The 16,922-nt window shown below is 46.4% G+C and overlaps 1 protein-coding gene across 1 annotated transcript in view; it reads left to right on the top strand.

Annotated features, from left to right (window-relative positions):
* The window catches only part of GAN (gigaxonin), a 44,912-nt gene that overhangs the window by 12,863 nt on the left and 15,127 nt on the right, over nucleotides 1–16,922 (top strand). Inside the window, exons 3-4 of the mRNA XM_040329175.1 lie at nucleotides 2,368–2,718; nucleotides 13,871–14,088. Of these exons, the coding sequence (XP_040185109.1) occupies nucleotides 2,368–2,718; nucleotides 13,871–14,088 (569 nt within the window). The remainder of the gene's footprint in view (nucleotides 1–2,367; nucleotides 2,719–13,870; nucleotides 14,089–16,922) is intronic.

A 16,922-nucleotide genomic window follows, 5' to 3' on the forward strand; every position in this document is an offset into this window, starting at 1 on the left:
CCTCAGCTCTCCACCCTGACAGTTCGAGGACGCAGGGGGACCAGAGGTGGACACGGGGGGACAGTCGGGGATGATCGGTACGGCGTTGGAGTTATAATCACCAATCTCTCTCCATATAGATTTCAATAAAGCAGCTGAAAGCCCTGGGGAGGGAGAGGAGGAGAAGCATCTGTCAGCTGCTTTATTGAAGTCTATACAGGGAGATCGGTGCTTGTAATACCACCACCGCACCGATGACCCCTGACTGCCCAGGTATCGTGTAAAGCATCAAGGCATTTGCCAGAGTACAAGTACTCAAGCAAATGCTCGGTATCGGCGTTAATACTGATAATTAAAGGTAATATTGTAATGTGAATCAAAACGATAATAATAAAACCATGATAAACAGATTATGGGTTAAAACCAACTCTTAAGACTGTAGCCAGAGGCTGCACATATGTGTTTCTTTAACATGAACAACAAGAATTACATGGCGCTCTCCAGATTGGACTGTAAGGTTAAGATGAGAGTATTTGTGACTCGATCACACATTAGGACAGTCAGATTTTAGTCCATTGTAAAAATGAGTCCATTTAAGGGTGACCGTAAAACTATTCTTAAAGGCTGCCAGGCTTGAAAGAAGTTAGAGACCCTGGAGTGTAGAGGAGACAAAAAGCAGCGCCATCTAAGTTTAGCGTTTAAAACTATTTAATATTGAGACCGTATGAACACTCACAAGAGGATCAACAAAACCAGCATTCATATATTGTGATGTGATCCTCTGCTTGGTTCCCGGGAGGGGGGACTGCTCAGCGTCTCCAGCTGCAGAGGATGTATTGGACCTGGCCACACTGGTGACTCCCTGGCGACTCAGCAGTGCTTGGAGGCACTTCTGATGATGTCACTACCATCAGCAGGCGTGGCGCGTGTTCGGAGCATGTGTGCTTCTTCCTCAGGCTCTGCTGGGGACATCTTTGTACAGGTCCTGGCATTGACTGAGTGCCTAAAAATAGAGTTGGGGGGGGGGGGGGGCATAAAGTGTAACTTTCCCTTAACCACTTGCCTACAGGGCACTTTCACCCCCTTCCTGCCCAGACCAATTTTCAGCTTTCAGCGCTGTCACACTTTGAATGACAATTGCGCGGTCATTTTTTCCCCCCACAAATAGAGCTTTCTTTTGGTGGTATTTGATCACCTCTGCAGTTTTTATTTCTTGCGCTATAAACAAAAAAGAGGGGCAAGTTTGAAGAAAAAAAAAAAAACACAATTTTTTTGCAATAATAAATATCCAATTTTTTTTTAAACAAATGTTTTCCTCAGTTTAGGCCGATACATATTCTTCTACATATTTTTGGTTAAAAAAAAAATCGCAATAAGCGTATATTGATTGGTTTGCGTAAAAGTTATAGGGTCTACAAAATAGGGAATAGATTTATTTTATTTTTTTATTTATTATTTTTTTTACTAGTAATGGCGGCGATCAGCGATTTTTATCGTGACTGCAATATTGCGGGGGACACTTTTGACACATTTTTGGGACCATTCACATTTTATACAGCGATCCCTGCTGTAAAAATGCATCGATTTACTGTATAAATGTCACTGGCGGGGAAGGGGTTAACACTAGGGGGCGATCAAGGGGTTAATGTATTCCCTAGGGAGTGATTCTTACTGTGGGGGGAGGGGAGTGACTGGGAGAGGTGACCGATGGTTGTCCCTATGTACAAGGGGCACACAATCGGTCCCCTCTCCCTGACAGGACGTGGATCTCTGTGTTTACACACACAGATCCACTTTCATGCTCAGTTACTGGGCAATCGCGGGTGCCCGGTGGCCATTGCGGCCGCCGGGCACGAGCATCGCGTCCGCAGTGACGCGACAGGGGCGTGCGCCCCCTAGTAGATTTTAAAGGCGCGACGTCAAATAACGTCCACCCAGAATAAGAGTCTTCCTCCCGCCGTCAAAACGGCGGGCGGTTAACAAGTGGTTAATGGTTTCGAGTGTGACTTTTACACTCTGGCACTCAAGTTGCATCAAAATAGTACAGGAACCTTTCGATTGAGAAGACTGGGCTGCGACTTTATCCAGAGTCGCATGACAAATCGCACAAGTGTAAATGGAGCCTTAGGGGGAAGTTCCATTTTTTAAATAATTGTGTCCTCAAACCAGAGTTTTACCCATGGGTTGCATTGAACATATCATTTTTATCCACATTGGCTCACTTCTAGATAAATCTAGTAGTTCTATCCCTCTACATTGTGGTGATTATTAGGTTTTTTAGTACACTCATATGTATATAACTGTAGGAACTCTAGGAATTTTATATTTCTACTGAAAGCAACATGCTTTGGTTTTCTAAAATTGTATTTATTTTTTCTCCATGGATAGGTCAGGCTGAGTGAAGAAACCATCCAGGATGTGGTACAAGCAGCAGATCTTTTATTGCTTACCGATCTCAAAACCTTGTGCTGCGAGTTCTTGGAGGGCTGCATTACCGCTGAAAACTGCATCGGCATCCGAGACTTTGCACTGCATTACTGCTTGAACCACGTGTATTACCTCGCCACCGAGTACCTGGAAACCCACTTCAGAGATGTCAGCTGCACCGAGGAGTTTTTAGAACTTAACCCAAATAAACTCAAAGAGGTCCTATCCCTAGAGAAGCTTAATGTAGGCAATGAAAAATACGTGTTTGAAGCAGTGATACGCTGGATTGGCCATGATTCCGAAGTGAGGAAGGTAGGTCCTTAATTTAAAAATGCTGACTTTGCAAATTTCTGATGTCCATATTCAGTCACCCAATGTTAAAGTGTTACTAAACACAGGACTCTGCATTCATTATATCTGGTCTCCCACAATAAACGGAACATGGAAATGCAATTATTTTAGTAAATATAAACTGGCAAATACCTTTTCTCATCAGCAGTAAATAGAAGTCACAAGACTGCTATCAATGTCTTGTTAAAGCTTGTAGGAGGAGTTTTCATTTCCCTGTTCGTCTTTCAGGACAGGTACTGTAGAGAGACACAGGCTCCTCCCCTCACAGGAAACACCGCCTTCCAATTAAGAATTTAAGCCTCATCCTCCCTCAGCTCCTCAGTTTATGGTGTTTCCTCCGGAGGGGAGACACCGCTGGGGGCCAAGGGCCAGACAGCTGGGGAAGCTGAGGCCAGTTTTCCTGAGAGGGGGGACCTGTTCTCCCTGGGCTCAGGGCTATTTTTTAAATGCATGGCGTCCTGGTTGACTGGGGAAGTCACTTACCCAGGACATCGCCGTGTAGCGTCCCGCGGACATTCCTGGGGTGGATTCAGCCGCGGAGGCCTATTTACTAAACGCACAGGGGTGGCGCTGCAGGCGGGGTGCACGCTCCCTGTGAGATTTCACAGTCGGCCAGGAGCTGGGCCGGACCGGATGACGAGTGACGTCAGTTCCGGGGGGGGGGCGGGCACTTCCGCCGGATACGCGTCACTGGTCCCGGACGCTGCAGTGTGAAAAGGCCTGACGCTGGGCTGGTGCGGCCTCTCTCTTCTCAGCCGTAGGGTCGGCGTTTTGGCAGGCAGTCGCGACCACATTCCTCAGCGAGATGTCGGAAGCAGAGGCTTCCCGTGCACCTCCGGATGACGACAGCACCAGCCACTCTAAGGTAAGGAGAACCCTGGGGTGGTGTTCCCTTATCATGTTGTACAGCTTCACTGGTGATTTTTTTGTTTTCTTCTCCTGGTGGTCGGGGAGTTTGTTAGTGTAGTGTGTCTGGAACCCTGGTGGTGGTTGGTCCTAGAACACTCCTGGTGGTTACCTGTGTTATGCGCTGGTCTCTCTTTTAATCTAGCCTCCACTTTCTTCTGTGTTTTTCAGAAATCCACAGAAAAATCAGCCCACAGCAGGAAGAAATGCCCTTCCTGCAGATCTTCACTTAGTGAGAGTTGGAACAAAGCACTTTGCAGGAGATGTATTGAGGGGCTGGTTAAAGAAAGGGAGGCAGAGCAGGCATCTGAATTAGCAGCTTCTATGAAAGAGCTTTCTGGCACCTTTCAATCGTTTAAAGATATTTTTGCTAATTTTCAATTGCCCCAAAGCAGCCCTTCTGTAGCGCAACAGGTAATTCCACCGAATCCTGAGGTTCTTCCCTCTGGGAGTAGAGAGAAACCTGCGGATATCAGAGAGGATGCTGAGGAGGAGCAAGACAGTGCCGCTTCTAGCTCCCAAGAGGAGTCAGATAGTGAGAAGACAGAGGCAGGGTCCTCAAAGGTCTCTCGCTACAAGCTTTCCCTTGAAGAGGTGGAAGAGTTATTGGAAACTATCCACGCTACTTTAGGGATAGTTGAGGAGAAAAAGACACTGTCACTCCATGACCAGATGTACAGTGGTTTGGGAGAACAAAAGAAAAGGGTTTTTCCAGTCCATGAAGTACTGGTCAATGCCATCAAAAAAGAATGGCAGGACCCAGAGAGGAAACCTTTCTTCTCAAACTCTTTGAAGAGGAGGTTTCCTTTTTCTGAAGAGGAGGCTTCAGTGTGGAACAAATCCCCCAAACTAGATGCCGCCTTTTCGCAGGTATCCCGACATACGGACTTGGCGTTTGAGGACATGGGGGTCCTTTCAGACCCCATGGACAGGCGGATGGATTCGCTATTAAAAAAGTCCTGGGATGCTTCCCAGGGGAACCTTAAGCCAGCTATGGCAGCAACAGTGGTGGCCCGTAATTTAGAGCATTGGCTCTTACAAATTAAGGCACATATTGAGGCCGGAACGCCAAAAGAGACTATACTTTCCTCTTTTCCAACTTTACTGAGTGGCGTACGGTATGTAGCGGACGCCTCAGCAGAGTCAATCCGCATGTCTGCCAGATCTGCAGCTCTATCTAATTCTGCAAGAAGAGCTCTCTGGCTCAAGACATGGCAGGGGGATAGCGCCTCAAAGGTTAAATTGTGCGGGATCCCCCTTACAGGAGACTTATTATTTGGGCCAGGCTTGGAGGCTGTCTTAGATCGTACAGCCGACAAGAAGAAGGCTTTCCCCTTAAAGAAAAAATTTGGGGGACAGACAAAGAAAAAATTCTGGACCCAAAAGAAGGTGGAAGTCCCCAAACCTGAGGGAAAGAAAAAGTTTTGGGGACCAAAAGGGAAAGGCCGTGCCGGGGCACTTTTTCGTGCTCCTGAACAGCCCCAAAAACCTCAATGACGGAGTCAAGGTGGGAGGAAGGTTGGGGGCCTTTCTCCCACAATGGGAGACGATCACCAGCAACCAATTTGTGCTGGGGATCATAAGGAGAGGGTACAGACTAGAGTTCTCAAGTCCCCCCCATCCAGACTCTTAGTCACCAATTTGCCCCAATGCAAAGAGAAATCTGTGGCTCTGATCTCCTCTCTTCAGGAGTTGGAGGATCAGGAGGTGGTAGTTCGGGTTCCATCGGAGGAGATAGGAAAGGGCTTCTACTCCCACATATTTGTGGTCCGCAAGCCTTCAGGGAAATTCAGGCTTATACTGAATTTAAAACCTCTAAACACCTCGGTCACGTACAAACGGTTTCGGATGGATTCCATCTATTCCGTGAGGACACTCCTCCTTCCGAACTGCTTCATGGCATCCATAGATTTAAAGGATGCCTACCTACACATCCCAATAGCGGAATGCCATCAGAGATTTCTCAGACTGGCCGTGAGGTCCAGAGAGGGGATGTTTCACCTGCAATTCAAAGCACTCCCCTTCGGGCTCTCCTCTTCCCCCCGCATATTCACCAAAGTGATGGTGGAGGTACTAGCCTTTCTACGTCTCAAGGGCATCCTGGTGGTAGCTTATCTGGACGATCTGCTATTTTTTGCAGACTCCCCGACACGGTTGTCCCAGGACCTCCAGGTTGCAAAGGGGATTCTGGAAAACCTAGGTTGGTTACTCAATCTGGAAAAATCCAGCCTGACACCCTCCCAAAGAGTCACTTTTCTGGGATATGTACTGGACTCAACCAGACAGATGACTTTTCTCCCAATAGAAAAAGTTCAGAAGGTGGACAACGTAATATCACTTCTTCAGAGCAGTGGCCAGCTTCCGATAAGGAAAGTCATGTCAGCTCTGGGGTTATTAACATCTTGTCTTCCTGCAGTGCAGTGGGCGGGTCTGCATTTCCGACCTCTACAACTGTTCATACTGAACATTTGGGACCACAAACCGGAATCCTTGGATTCCCTGATATCCATACCGGTTCACATCAAGAGGTCCCTTTGGTGGTGGAGGAAGGGGGCGAACCTTTTACAGGGCCTGGATTGGATCTCCCCGATCTCCAGAACAGTGACAACAGATGCCAGTGGCTCCGGTTGGGGAGCACACCTGGACTCCCTTCTGACACAGGGTCGCTGGGCAAAAGAGGACTCGCAAAAATCTTCGAATTGGAGAGAACTAAAAGCGATAGAGTTAGCCCTCAAAGCCTTTCAGAAGGAGCTGCAGGGACAGCATGTTCGAATCAGGACAGACAACTCCTCGGCAGTAGCTTATGTCAACAAGCAGGGGGGCACCAGGAGCAAGTCCTTATGGGATCTGACAAAATCTATTCTCATATGGGCGGAGGCCAATGTCTTGTCCCTCTCAGCCATACATCTGAAGGGAGAATTAAATCAGGTCGCAGACTTCCTCAGCAGGAAGAAACTGAGGGAGGGCGATTGGGTTCTGAATCAGGAAGTTTTCAGAGCGATCACTCAAAGATGGGGTCTTCCGGAGGTGGATTTATTCGCCTCAAGAGAAAATGCCAAAACTCGGCTCTTTTTTTCCCTAAACAGATGAGATGGAGCTCTGGCGGTGGACGCTCTGGCCCAAACCTGGAAGTTCTCCAGGTGTTATGCTTTCCCCCCTCCGGTTCTAATACCAGCAGTCCTGAGGAAACTGCAGGGGGAGAACACAACACTCATTCTCATCGCACCTCATTGGCCCAGGAGACCATGGTTCTCTATCCTAAAAAATCTATCGATAGAATCTCCTTGGATTCTACCAATTCGGGAGGATCTCCTTTTGCAGGGTCCAATCTGCTGCCCGCAGGTAGAGAGATGGAACCTGGCAGCCTGGCTTCTGAGGAAGAGCTGCTGAGGGGCAAAGGGTTTTCAGAACGCTTGGTCGAAACACTCCTAAGCTGTAGAAAGAAGGAGACGCAAGCCATTTACCAAAAAGTGTGGAAACGGTTTAACATCTGGTGTGCAGAAAGCTCATTCAGTGTCAACAGCTCTGTGGCTGTTTTAGAATTTCTTCAAGCTGGAGCTGATAAAGGGTTGGCAACTAGCACGCTGAAGGGTCAGGTGTCAGCGCTAAGTGTATTTTTTGAAAAACAACTAGCATTTGACCCTTGGGTCTCTAGATTTTTTAAGGCTTTGAGTAGACGGAGACCTGTTAAAACCTCCAACTTCCCAGTTTGGGATCTCTCATTGGTTCTTCAAGCCTTTACAGTAGAACCATTTGAGCCTTTAGACAAATGTAGTTTAAAAGTGATCACTCTCAAAACAGTATTTTTAGTAGCGATCACTACTGCCAGGAGAGTGAGCGAACTCGAGGCCCTATCTATTAGGGTCCCCTTTTTTCAAGTTTTTCCGGATCGCATCATTTTTAAGACAGATCCGGCTTTTCTACCAAAGGTAGCTTCTAAGTTTCACAGAAGTCAAGAAATAACATTGCCTTCTTTTTGTTCAAATCCTGTGAGGGAACAGGAACACAAGTTTCACAACCTAGATGTTAGGAGGTGTGTCCTACAATACTTGGATTACACAAGTCAGTTCAGGAAAGCTGATTCACTATTTGTTTTGTTTTCTGGGTCCAAGAAAGGGTCTAGGGCTTCTAGACGCACGATAGCCAGGTGGTTAAGGGCAGCCATCGTTCTAGCCTATTCTTCTAGGGGAGTAGAGCCTCCACAGGGTATCAAGGCTCATTCCACCAGGGCAGTAGCAACTTCCCAAGCAGAGTATGCTGGTGCTTCCCCGGAGCAGATCTGCAAGGCTGCAACATGGTCTAGTTTCTCAACGTTTGTAAAACATTACAGACTGGACCTACTTTCAACCAAAGACCAGGCTTTTGGACGCAAAGTACTGCAAGCAGTTGTCCCACCCTAGGGTAAGGTGCTCGCTTATCCTCTCTACAGTACCTGTCCTGAAAGACGAACAGGGAAAAACGGGGTTACTTACCGGTAACATCCCTTTTCCTGGAGTCTTTCAGGACAGCACTGGTACCCACCCTCTTTGTTGTAGGGGATATTATGGAAACTCATCAGACGAGGCCGTCAGGTAAGATGTAATTTTATACTTTTATGACGTGTTCTTGTGTCTCCCCAGCTGGCCGGAGGTACTCTGGAAAAAACTGAGGAGCTGAGGGAGGATGAGGCTTAAATTCTTAATTGGAAGGCGGTGTTTCCTGTGAGGGGAGGAGCCTGTGTCTCTCTCTACAGTACCTGTCCTGAAAGACTCCAGGAAAAGGGATGTTACCGGTAAGTAACCCCGTTTTTTGCTCTGACTGTTCTATGAGGCTGCATGACCCCCGACACTCTGTCTGGAGAGTGCTGATTGGCCCTGTGCTGATCACCTATTGATACTTATGTACTTCCTGTTATTAGTGTCTGGCTGAGCACTGGTTTAAGCTTGTAGGAGGAGTTTTTCTTTCTCTTCTTACTGATCTATAAGGCTGCAGAACATCTGACCTTCTGTCTGGACAGTGCTGATTGGCCCTGTGCTGATCGCATGCAACTCCCCAAAAAACAACCTAACAATACACACCAAACTGACCATGTGCAGAGTGCCCCCAAGGCTTCATACTATCAGGAGCTGGATTGGGCACTGTGGAAGAGGGGAAGGATCAGAGAAGACAGGATCAAACCGCCTTTTTACACAATCAGCGGATTAACCCCTTAGGTCCCACAGTTAGTATAACAAGCATGCTTTACTGCATATACAGCCTAATTTTACTGTTGAGGGTTTAGTAACACTTTAACCTCCTGTTTTTATTGTGAGTAGCTGAAACTGTTTAACCACTTGACCTCCGGAAGGTTTTACCACCAGGCCATTTTTTTGCTATTCAGCACTGCGGTACTTTAACTGGTAATTGCTCGGTCTTTCAACACTATATCCGGATGAAAGGTATATCTTCTTTTTTTTTTTTTTTTTCAAACAACGCTTTACTTTTGGTGGTATTTGATCATCGCTGTTTTATTTTTATTATACAAACAAAAAAAGACAGTCAATATTTTCTACTATCTGTTATAAAACATCCAATGAAAAATCAAATTTCTTCATAAATTTAGGCCAAAGTGTATTCTGCTACATGTCTTTGGTAATAAAAAATAAAATCCCAATAAAAATTGTCTACAGGTCACCAGTTTTGAGTTTCAGAGGAGGTCTTTTACTAGAATTATTGCTCTTGCTCGAAGGATCACGGCGGTACCTCACGTGTGATTTGAACACCGTTTACACATGCGGGCACAACTTATGCGTTTTTCTTCTGCACGTGAGCACGGGGGATGGGGTGCTCTATTTTTTTTTATTATTAATAAATATATATATATATATATATATATATATATATATATATATATATATATATATATATATATATATATATATATATATATATATATTTATCGGCGTATAACGCGCACTTTTTGCCCCTTAAAATCAGGGGGAAATCGTGGGTGCGCGTTATACGCCGATGTCATTTTCGTTTACCAATGCGGGGATTGGAAGGGAGTGTCGTGCCGGTCGTCCCACCTCGCATTGGACAGCCCGCCGGCGTACTAAAGATATCAACAAAAGTCCCTTCTCTCCTCTTCTTGCTCCTCCTCCCCCCTCCGAGTGCAGCTTCAGATTGGAGGAGGAGAGGAGGAGGAGACTGCGTTTTGAGCGGGAGACTGTAGTTTGATGCCGACCTGATCGGCTTTGCGGGCATCCGTTGGGACCGAATCCGGTGCTGTCTTGAAGGGGTATCAACACCCGGAGACGTGAGACGTCGGGACTACAGACGCTGACGCCGAAGCTGGGTGAGTGGAGCGACTGTGACAGGAGAAGCATGTAGGAGGGCAGAGTATCCCCCCCCACCCCCCCCACCCATACAGCACTCACAGGAAGTTTGAAAACTGTGATCTGTGTGTCATGTCGTGCTGGGATCTGTGTGTCATGTCATGTGCTGGGATCTGTGTGTCATGTCATGTGCTGGGATCTGTGTGTCATGTCATGTGCTGGGATCTGTGTGTCATGTCATGTGCTGGGATCTGTGTGTCATGTCATGTGCTGGGATCTGTGTGTCATGTCATGTGCTGGGATCTGTGTAATGTGCAGGGGGCTTTGGAATATAAAAGGGGCTGTTGAAAGTTTTTTTCCTAAAACTTCCCTCCTAAAATTAGGGTGCGCGTTATACGCCGATAAATACGGTATATATATTAATATAATATAATTTTTATTTTATTTTTTCCCATAACACTTTTTCCCTTTAAAAAAAAGAAAGAAAAAAAAAAACCTTGGTTGTAATAGAAAAAAAGCATGACAAGACCTCAGATCTCACATTTACTCTTTTAAAACAAACAAAAAAAAAAAAGTGTTTGGGGGGTGGGGTTTATTTTTTTCAGTAAAAAGAGAATTGTCCCTTTTTTTAAGGCAATTGGGTGAGTGTGACGTTTTGACATTGCTTCCATCATCCAATGGTATGGAGTTGAGTGGGGGCCATCTTTCCCTCACTCGACTTCCTTCCTCTGAGGGGACAACATCGGCTCCGGTAAGCAGCGGAGGTGACCGGGACGCAGCTTACCTCTCCTGCCACTTTTTTTTTTTTTTTTTGTGATCTTGCGGCAAATTTGCCACGGAGACACTTTAATCCTAAAGTGGACCACCCTCTGATGAAGAAAACACTGGGGTTATGGCAGCTTATTACTGCCATTACAACGGTATTTAACGTCAAAGGACTGACGTATATCGATGGCCGGAAGTGGGTAAAAAAATGTTTTGTTTAAAGCTTATGAGTGTAACATGTTCCCGAAGGTGAACCTGTCCTTTATCCCAGGTTCACACTGGGCTTTGGGAGTGAATCCTGTGATTTCTCTCCCACTTGTCAGTCCTGATTTTGGCCACGATTACAGAGACATCTGTGCAGTTTTTTTGTAGTATAGAAACAACTTTTTTAAATCGGTGCAGCACCGCAGATGTAACAATGCACCAATTAGGATGGTGCAATGACATGTCAAATCGCACCAGTGTGAACCAGGGCTTAATCCTTTCACAGCCAGAGCCGTTTGTGATCCCCCATGTGTTTTTTTTTTTTTTTTTTTTTTTTTTTTGATTGCAGGTTCTCTTTAATGAGACATCCAGGGTTCAAAGACCCGTAATGTCTCCCCTGTGCTTCACTGAATGTAATGCACATCGCACTGCATTACATTTTTTCCCAGCCTTGAAGGTCGGGGAAACTGGGCCATGGCGACCTGGCGCCTGGGGTTTGTCGAGCACTGGTGTAAACCCTAGCAATGAACTTTTCCTATTTGCTCCCTTTTTGTGCTGTTCAGTATACCATTGGAAGTGCACATCTTGCTTTTATATATCTATTGTAGCAGGAATATTCTCATCGGTTACTATTTGGAAATTGGCTCCTCTGCAAAATGAACTTATCAACTCGATAGAATGCCATATTTTATTAGTCCTTTTAATACTAATTTTTGAAAACAGGATATTTCACCTGATGGTGCTTCAGGATGTCTGTTTAGTTGGGTGAACTTGTGACTATGGTAAGCATTAGTGGAATCCCTCAGCATGCCATTATAGTTGTATTACTAGGCTGAGCGGTGTTATAAGTACTCCGAGTGCATTATGGCTCCTCTGAGACTTTTATCTGCGAAGTGTTCTTGTTACTTGATCTCTTGCAGCATTTGAGTAGTGTAGCTTTCATTGACTGATCTGTCTGAGCTACTAAACTCTTGATGGCATGCTTGGCTCGCTGTATATGCAAGGAACCTTGCCTCCCTTTGTATGCCTGTACTCCTATTCGTTTTATGAGCTCTGGCTGTGAGCGGACGATTTTCACAATTGTTTAAGTATTTAGATTTGTTAAATGGCCGAATAAATTTTTACAAACACCATTTAGTAGTTTGACTTTTACGTTTTTATGTACAAGCCATTAAAATGGTTGTAAACCTCAGCCATGAAATATGAACAAAGCACGTCCCTCTATAGCAGAGGTAGGCAACCATAAAGAGGTGGAGATTTGCCTGAACAACGTGGGTAAAGCCAAAGATCACTGGGCACAGTTTCGCCTCACACCTGATTTCGAATTGCCGTGCTACCGTGTCACAATCGCGTGCATTGCACGGCAATTGTGGGTCTACATCGGGTGGTGAGGAGGCAACCTACTGCGACACGTGTACACTCCTGACCACCACTGCAGCTAAAAGGGGTGCTGTTGGGACAGGGGTGGTAAAACATGCCTTAACTATGGGGTTTTACCATCCCCCCCAAACTACAAATGTAAATGAACCCGTACTGTTCTGAGCCCCTCCTGCGATCAGAGAGTTCACCAAACCCGCAGGATGTAATTGAAGTCTGTGGCTAAGCGCAGCAAACCTGTAGGTATAATGCACTGCACCCGTGGTTTGGGTATACCACAGCACACCAGTGTGAAAGAAGCTACTATTATGCCCGGTGTGTTGCTTCACACTGACCTGAAGATCTCTTCTTTCCTGCTGCTGACACTACTCTGGAGACCGATAGCCGGGAGAAGTGGTGGAGTGCAGTTGGTATCACTCCGCATGGAGCCGGGACTACAGAGGAGACATCCGCTTATGCGGCTTTTGCACTCTACTATAGCTGCAACTTTACAAGTAGCCCCTCAGCATTGTACTCTGATGCTCTGGAATGGCGGGTCCAAGCCCAGACCGCAATCTACCAGTCACCTGTCTGCGATCTACTGGTTGCTTACCCCCGCTCTATAGTGTGTACTTGTCTTAATCCAGAATACAAAGTGTCATTTCTGTATGCTGCTTTATTGCTCTATCAGCATGAGTCACTTCTGATAAGTTTTGCCAACACCAAGAAACAAATGGTGACAGGGGAGGGACATCCAGCTGATTGACAGCTGCAGCTCTGTTGCTGTATGCTGTGTGAAGGGGGTGTGTCCCTTCCCTCTAATCGGCTCTCAGAGCTCTCTTCACTGAGCTCTGCAAAGTGTAACTTCAGTTCTCCGCCCTCTGCTGTGATTGGCTGTCATGTGATCGGAAAGCTCTCGGTAACCGCCAGCTACTGTGCTGGGAGCGTCCATAAGACACACGGAGCCATGGCTTGGCCCACTCCCATTCTCTTCTCATTGGCTCACTGGCTTTGACAGAGAAATCCGGGACAGCTGAGGCTCCCGTTTACAACACTGGATAGAAAGGAGGCTCAGGTGAGTACTGTGGGGGGAGCAGCAGACAGGTTTTTTACCTTCATGTATAGAATGCATGAAGGTAAAAACCTTTCAGCCTTTATAACCGCTTTAACTGCTTGCCGACTAGCCGCTGTCATTGTCCTGCGGAAGGTGGGCGCGTTCCCTCAGGAACTGTAGTTTGTGCCTGCCCACTAGCCAATCGGTGGGTGGGGTGGATTCTATGTAAGCTGGCCACCCGCGATTGTTCCCCACAGTGACAGAACAGGGATCTGCCTGTGTAAACAAGGGGGCACTCCTCAGGAGGGAGAGGCCAGGAGCAGCGAGGAGGGACCCGAGAAGAGGAGGATCCTGGCTGCTCTGTTTAAAGCGAGACTTTTACAATCCCTTTTAATTGAAGCAGGTGCCCCAAGCCTTCACGTAACTCTTTTCAACAGAAAAACATTACAATCTTTGCAGTTGATTAACTTCACTGTTGCTGTGACTTTCTTTTGTAGTTAATGTACCTTAACGGAATTTATTTTTGTTCCTTCAGGTTTACATGAGGGATGTAAGCTCGGCCTTGTGGGTGAGTGGTTTGGACTCCAGCTACCTCCGCGAACAAATGCTGAACGAGCCACTGGTACGAGAAATGGTCCGAGAATGCACCAACATTCCCCTGAGTCAGCCTCAGCAAGGAGAGGCTGTCCTGGCCTCCTTCAAGCCCAGAGGCTATTCAGAATGCATTGTGACAGCGGGTGGAGAGGAACGAGTGTAGGTGACACTTCTGTGCATTAATTCTATCGTTTTATAATGTCCCCCCTCCATTAAATGCTACAGCTTTCCTTTATTTTTTTGGGAATAGTTTTAGATGTACTTTAAAAAAAAGATGAACCTGCATTAAAAACTTTATCAATGTGTGAAAGGGGGGGGGGGGGGTCTTTGTGGCACTTTAACTTAAATGTATATGAATACAGCTCCATCCCTAAGGCCCCTTTCACAATAGGTGGATCCATCTCAGTGGAGTCCGCCAGCTCAGCAGGAGATTTCTCCATGGATCTCTGCTGAGCCGGCGGATGACAAGTCCCTCTGCTCACGGAGCGGTGAGGGGCTTGTCCAGCGCCTCTGTCTCCTATTGAGAGATCTGATGAAAATGGATATGTCCCCATCCGTCCCCATCCATCCATATCGGAGCGGGTGAGATCTGATGAAAACTGACATGCTGTCCGTTATCATCCATAGGAGACAGCGGAGCTGGACAAGCCCCTCCCCGTTGATTTTTGCGGATCGGATGTCAGCGGACATGTCTCCACTGACATACAACGCTCCATAGAGATGTATGGAGCGGCCGTTCAGGTCCGCCAACAAAACTGGCAGGTGGACCTGAATGGTCCGACCATGTGAAAGGAGTCTAAAAAGGAAGTAAGGCCTCTTAAATAATAATAAAAAAAAAAAAAACACCTGCAAGAGAGAGACGCATAATGAGCTAGTATGCATAGCATACTAGCTCATTATGTGGCACTTACCTGAAATCGAAGACCCCGAAGTGCTGCTAGTTCCCCCTCCGCCGCCATGTCACCTTGGTGCTTCTTCCTGTTTCTGGCACTGTGATTGGCTGAAGCGGCGATTGATGTCACTCCCGCGCATGCACGAAAACACGGCATTATCCCATTCACAAAAACGGCGCGCTCAGTGTGCCTGCGCTGTTGTCTATGGCGCACATGTGCCGTAGACATCGGTGCCCGTTTGTGTGATAATATTTCCTTAACCGTGTAGGTTAAGGAGATATTTCTTGCACCTACAGGTAAGCCTTAATCTAGGCTTGCCTGTAGGTGCAAGTTGTGTGGTTGGGTTTAATCAGTAGAGAAAAAATATAGGTGGGACTTTTAAATGAGGTATGTGTGGCAGCGAAAAAACGGTCAGTGTAAAAACAGTGTTTTGTTTCTTGGTAGTAATTGCATGACATGTTAAAATCCATTGACAGAACGTAAATAAAACTGGCAACAGCAAATTGATACATTGTATAATAGATATATAAGAACTGACAACTGTATCAAAATAATGCATTGTAGGATAAACATGTAGCAGCCTTCCTAGATGACTGCCACATGTGTGGGCTCCAATACTTGAACATGAAGCAGGGATATGCAATTATCGGACCTACAGAGCTGTTGCAAAACTACAAGTCCCATAATGCCTCTGGGTGTCATGCTTGTGGCTGTCATTCTTGCTATGCCTCATGGGACTTGTAGTTCTGCAACAGCTGGAGGTCCGCGAATTGCATATCCCTGATCTGGCCTCTGGCATCACATACGCCTCTAGATCATGGCTTCATGTTCAAGTATTGGAGACCACACACATGTCACCTTTTGGATATTCTTTTTTCAAAATTGTCGCTCTATTTTTGTTTATAGCGCAAAAAATAAAAACCTCCGAGGTGATCAAATACCACCAAAAGAAAGCTGTATTTGTTGGGAAAAAAAGGACGCCAATTTTGTTTGGAAAGCATGTCGCACGACCGCGCAATTGTCGGTTAAAGCGGCGCAGTGCAGAATCGCAAAAAGGGGCAAGGTCTTGAACCTGCATAATGGTCCAGGTCTTAAGTGGTTAAAGGGCTGGGAGGTGCTGGCTCCATGTGGTTAATGTGGAATGTATGTCCCTTCTTAAAGAATGTTGATTTGTTTTATTTTTTGTCAACTTGTTGGGGGTATTGTTCCACTTTAAGAACCTCTAGTGGTTAATCTACAAATCTTTAATAATATAACCCAGGGGTCGACACTATCCGGGCGCCAGGTCGCAATTGCGACAAGAAATTGTGACCTGGCGCCCGCGGCGGCTGGTAATTGACGCCGCGGCCTAAAATCCCGCAAAGCCACGGCCTCAATTACCGGCCGCCGCGGGCCTGCCGCGATTGCGCAGTGGGGGAGGTGGGGGGCGCACGGAGGCACAGGATCCTGTGTCACCGTGCGCCCGCACCTCCCCCGCCACGTGATCGCGGCGGGCCCGCGACGGCCGGTAATTGAGGCCGGAGCTTTGCGGCCTTGTGAAGTCCCAAACTTTCTTCTGTGAGCTGGTGCCATCTGGTGGTGGCCGTTGGCATTACAAGTTAAACAGCAATTCCAATATGTAATTTTTCACTGCCATCTCCTTCCCTCTAATTGGAACCCCCCCCCCAAACATTATATATATTTTTTATTCTAACACCCTAGAGAAAACGGCGATTGTTGCAATACTTCCTGTCACGCCGTATTTGCGCAGCGGTCTTACAAGCGCACTTTTTTTGGGAAAAAATACACTTTTTTAAATAAAAAAATAAGACAACAGTAAAGTTATCCCAATTTTTTTTTTATATTGTGAAAGATAATGTTACGCCAAGTAAATTGATACCCAACATGTCACGCTTCAAAATTGTGTCCGCTCATGGAATGCCGACAAACTTTTACCCTTTAAAATCTCCATAGGCGACGTTTAAAAAAATCCACAGGTTGCATGTTTTGAGTTACAGAGGAGGTCTAGAGCTAGAATTATTGCTCTCGCTCTAACGATCGCGGCGATACCTCACATGTGTGGTTTGAATACCGTTTACATATGCAGGTGCTACTCACGTA

This window comes from Rana temporaria, chromosome 11, assembly GCF_905171775.1.
Source record: "Rana temporaria chromosome 11, aRanTem1.1, whole genome shotgun sequence".
In the NCBI taxonomy this organism is placed as follows: Eukaryota; Metazoa; Chordata; class Amphibia; order Anura; family Ranidae; genus Rana; species Rana temporaria.